We start from the raw sequence: 5,125 nt of genomic DNA on the forward strand, positions 1-5,125 counted from the left end.
GGAAAATTTTGCAACATAAATATCATGGAGAGGTAAATAAATGGAAATTTTAAAATAGTCCAGCATGGAAAAACCAGACATTTGTAGCAAAGGACAAAGTTGTGGCTTATGCATCTGATAGGATGGGCTTTGCACAGCTGAGGCTGGGAGATCAAACAGGAGTAGCTCTTGGAGCTCTTGCTTTTACTGCTTGTTTGTGAAGACAAACTATGAGCCCAGATGGTAGGAATGCTTAAATGGTATGCTTGGTGAAAATACTTAGTGCCTCTTCCCCTATATAAGAGTAGGCAAGAGAATTTGAAGTAATAAAAAGTTGAAGTATCAATTTATTCTTACTAAGGCTGAGTTCCTTGCACTCCTACTACTTAATGTTACTTGATGTCGACTGAAGAGTCCCAACAGTTCTAGCATCCAGCTCTTGCTCTGCTGCAACAGTCCACACATACAACAGTATGATTTGCCATTTTGCTCTCTTTCATCAGTTTTGTTCCCACTGCTTGTGTTAAGAATATTTAACTACACAGCAAGTCTGGGAGAAGTCCACATGTTCTGTGTTTGAAATTATCACATGTGAAATACAGGAGATAACATTGTCATGAGCTATAGCAGCTGGCTTTCTCTGAAGTTTCTCTCAAATCTACCAGGAATGTGAAGTAATTCCTATACATGGGATTTCTGCCCTGGGAAATTTCACTTGTGAGCTCCTTGACATAGGCATTATATCATTTTAGCTACAGTGTAAACTGAGAACGCTGTTAAGTGCTCTGTGAAAAGCAAAGGCAGACATCCACAGTGTCTTCAGGTGGCTCCTTTTAACAAGAAATAAAAGTGGATACTCAAAGGACTGCCACCATAGCATCATTCATGAGTATCAATGTATTTCTGCACACTCCAGAGCATTAGCTAGAGGGCAAGGTCAGTGTATCAATAAAAGTACAGACAGGACTGGTGGCAGCAGCACAGGGCCCCTGGCTTGCTGTGGCAGGAGGCCAGGCCCAGTGAGCCTATAGCAGCCCTGTGTCACACCAGTGGCCTGCGGCCCCACCTCGCTCAAAACTGCTGGAAATCAAGTTCAAGATAAATTCACAGATCAGGGTCATGGCACTTTTCACCCACCCCTGTATATAAAAAGCACACAACGCCTCACTGTGCGGCAGAAATGCTCTCCCCTGCCATTGAGGCATAGCTCTGTGTGCTGTTTCCTGCCACAGGGAGATCTGACTCTATGGCTGCCGAGATCCCAGCTGAGAAATTAGGGAAATGTCAGTGTGAGACGCATCAAACTAAGAGTATCCTCTACCAGATCCTTAACAATAAGCATGGACGCGAGACCAAGTGGCACCAGAGGTATCGCGGTCCCCACCACTCCATGGGAAGCCAAGGCTGCTCTTGCGTGGACAGAAGAGTTGTCCTGAAAACACCAGAAGCCACAACTCGAAGAGCTTCTGAAGTGCTCTTGAAGACTTTGACTTTCATTAGAAACTTGCCTTCTTTTTCTCACATGCCTTGGGAGGATCAGGTTGTCCTCATACAGCAGAACTGGGCCCCTCTTTTTGTCCTGGGCCTAGCACAAGAAGGGGTGGATTTTGACCTGAGGGAGATTTCAGCCCCTAGCTTATTGAAAAAAATCCTCCTCAATCAGTCTTCGACAGCTGGCAATGAACTGGGCAGCTTGTCACCAGGAGCATCTCTAGAAGAAGTTCAGAAGATGAAGAGTTTATTGTGGAAATTCTGGGACCTGGACATAAGTGCAAAAGAATATGCCTATCTTAAAGGAATTATTCTTTTCAGTTCTGGTAAGTCCTCCTGGAAATTACACAGATTGTTATGTGCCTTGAAGGACATTGGGCATTTTCATTTGCATATAGACAAATGCTTAGTTTAACTCTTTCCTATGAATATAGCTAAATGTTCTCAAAAATCTATATTCCACAATGTAATGATTTTTCTGCCTGAAGTAGTTCATTCAGCTTCCTTGGATGTGTGCAGTAGGTCACCCACTGCAAGCCAAAACAGCTTCTATCAGAAGAATTGTAAGTCATAAAGAATTAACTGTGTCACTTCAAACTGATCGCCAGCTCAAAGGCAATACAGCAGCCTCACCCGGTGTATGGCAAAAGAAAGATGGTAGATGAGTACAGGATAGTTTAGAAGTATTTTAACACAGGCTTCCTCTGTAGCCAGAACACTGGAGAAGATAAAATAATCTGTATCATCTGATTTCCATCAATGAGGCAAAAGGATACTGTGCTGAGGTTACACAGCTTTGATGTATTTATTTATCCTGGAGTATCTCTACATTCAAAGCCTGGGACAGCAGTCACGGAGCAAACTCAGAGCGGTGATTGCATGCTCTCACTTCTGGTGCCAAGCTCAGCCTCTTTAGGAAGGGAGGTTGCCGAGGTCAGCGCTGCAGAGCTCGTGAGTCATTAAAAGCTGAGCTCTGAGTCCACCAAAGTCAATGGAAAGACTTACAGACCTCAGTCTGCTCTGGCTCTGATCCCCAAAGCCTTCCACAGCAATCACCGCTGTTGGCTGCACAGTCAGCAGTGTGCGATGCTTGGGACTGCACCAAAAGGATGTACTTGAACGCTTCAGTTATTCCCTGATATTTCTTGTGGTGAATGGTTTAGAGGCTGCTCAAAGGCTATAGCGACTTTATATTCATTTCCAATAGGATTCAGATTCTGATTCTTGAGATGTAATGTCAGCCAGATGTTTGGTACTGTCTTGTGTGTCTGTGCCACGGCATCAAACCAGTGGACTTCATTTCAGTGCAAGTTACTGTCTCAATTTTTCACAATAAAATCAGTCCGAAAGAAACCACTGGTTATATCCAGGGTGATGATAAGAAGAGAAATCCCTCATCTGCAGTGGATTACACAGTTAAACTAGCAGGCATATTTATTATCTCTGCAGATAAACGTGATTTTTACGTAATGAAGGAGAAAGCAGTGTTATGTTCTGGGTTTGTGCTAACTCCTGCTGCTTCCCCGGGATGCCATGTGAGAGGCCCAGGAGCCCTTCATGGTGTCTGCAGACACCATCCAGAGCTCCAGGGAGACTCCCTGGTCCTCAGGCGGGATGACCCTCCTCTCTGGAGGTGCCTTTCTCCATGGGCTCTGAAAGGAGAACCTCAGTTAAGTCTGCATTGACTCCAGATGAAACAAAGAGTCACCGTCTAACTCTGAGCTGAAACAGGTACTTAGGGACTATGCACAGCTCAGACTACACTTTCTCTACCTGTTTTGCTGCAAACAACTGTAATTTCACAGTTATTATTTTTAATGGTTTATGAACACTTTCACTAAACTCAGAAAATGTTTTCTGCACACACACAGCACATATTCAGCTGCCCTCTTAGTTTTACCTTGATCTTTGGCCAAATCCTAACATTTTATGGAGCTCAGTTCTAAGCAGATTTCAGGCAGCCACCAGCAGTGACAATGCTAAACCCTTCCCTGGATCATGGGGTACCTCGTGTGGGCTCTTACCCTGTACTTTTTGTTCCAAAACTGGCTGAGGCAAAGAGGTGGCTTCAGAGAGGTAACCATGTGCATGGGTGAAGGGCCCAGGCAGTAAGGCAAAGGAAGGAGCAGGTAGGACTGTCACACCAGACATGAACAGCACGGAGTGATGTGAAACTGCTCCTGCTGCTTTTGCCAATGGGAACTGCACTATGAAGAGATGGCAATCGTGAAAACCAGTGCTGTTATTGTATCAGTGCCATACCATGTTCGATTACATATAAAAGAAGACCAAATGGGGAAATTAAGCAAATTTGAAGGGATATAAGCAATTGCAATTTCATCCTGAATATACAGAATCCTGACAACTTTCATCCCATGAAGTATCTAACACTTGGAACCATCCTCACAGCTTGCAGCTGGTGGTAGTCCTGGGGGAGAAGATGACTTCTCCAAATCCTTTATTTCTGGCCAGCCTGGTTGCAGGCTTTGCTGAGGCTCCATAAGGCAGAGACCTCTTCACAAATGGCCAAGGAAAGGGAGTACAAAACCAGGAAATACAGTTATCCATCAAACTCCTGTGGGTCATGATACACCTCACAGAGAGCCTTTATACTCTTTGTAGAGTGTAAATGAAGATTCTTAGATAGCATGGTCAAACAATACCCCAGTTTAGCCTAGCAAGCAGAGGCAACAAGAGGAGGGAGATAGAGCTGCGTAGCCTGGAAATCCTTGTCTTCAGACTGCCAGCCTGCTCACTGCTTTCTGCTCACTGCTCCAAACCACTGCCTCCATCTTCCTGATGTTACCTACCTATTTTAGGTTAGAGATGGAATGTTTCCACCTACTCAGACTATGATCTCAGCATCCTTTGGTGGGTAGACAGCACTATAAAGCTGCTTCTCCATCTGTAATGAGTCAAAGCTATCTCCGGTTACCATCTCAAAGCTGGATTTAATGCAATGGGCTAGATTCCATTGTGCTTACAATGCTGCTCAATGTTCCTTCAAATTGTTGAACTACTCATATCTTCTTTTTCCAAAAAGTAGGTTTAGGATGTTTTTATTGTTTTCTAGAGAAACGAATACTATAAGCTAGAAAGCCAGACACCCATCATTATGAAGGGCACCGAATGAAAGTGTTTACTTAAGATCTATTATTTTACTTCTTGTTTTGACAGGATGTCATGTCCTAAAATGCCTCCCCTATGTACAAACACTGCAGCAGGAAGCTCAGCAAGCACTGATGAAGTTTATCTCAATGATGTTCAACAGAAACCTGGGCAGGTTTGCTTGGATTCTTCAGCTAATCACCTCTCTTCGAGACATTGATGTAGATGCTATTGAAGAGCTCTTCTTCAGGCCCATCTTAGGAGGGTCTGCCCTAAACATATCACATCTAGAAACCCTATATATCAAACCAGGCTGGTTTTGAAAACAGATGACATCTGTGCTCTTAAATACTTATTTTTGAAGAGATTAGAGGATTTTATGAGCTGAACACATTTCAAGCAAATCATTGATGCCTCTTGCCAAGCCATATACATTTTTTGTATGATGAAGTAATTTTATAGCATTTTACAATTAAAAGCAGAGAATTCTAAACATTTCATGATCCTATATGCTTTCAAAAACCTTTAGTCTAACATATTCAAAGAC

At 43.3% G+C, this 5,125-nt stretch overlaps 1 protein-coding gene across 1 annotated transcript; it reads left to right on the forward strand.

Annotated features, from left to right (window-relative positions):
* Positions 1 to 1,225: 1,225 nt before the first annotated feature.
* LOC104536371 (nuclear receptor subfamily 0 group B member 2-like) lies at positions 1,226 to 4,901 on the forward strand. Its single transcript, XM_010178955.1, has 2 exons — positions 1,226 to 1,796; positions 4,648 to 4,901. The coding sequence occupies exons 1-2, from the start codon at positions 1,226 to 1,228 to the stop codon at positions 4,899 to 4,901; spliced, it is 825 nt and encodes a 274-aa protein (XP_010177257.1).
* The last annotated feature ends 224 nt before the right edge of the window (positions 4,902 to 5,125 follow it).

The sequence above is a fragment of the Mesitornis unicolor genome, unplaced genomic scaffold, assembly GCF_000695765.1.
Source record: "Mesitornis unicolor isolate BGI_N332 unplaced genomic scaffold, ASM69576v1 scaffold1962, whole genome shotgun sequence".
NCBI lineage: Eukaryota > Metazoa > Chordata > Aves > Mesitornithiformes > Mesitornithidae > Mesitornis > Mesitornis unicolor.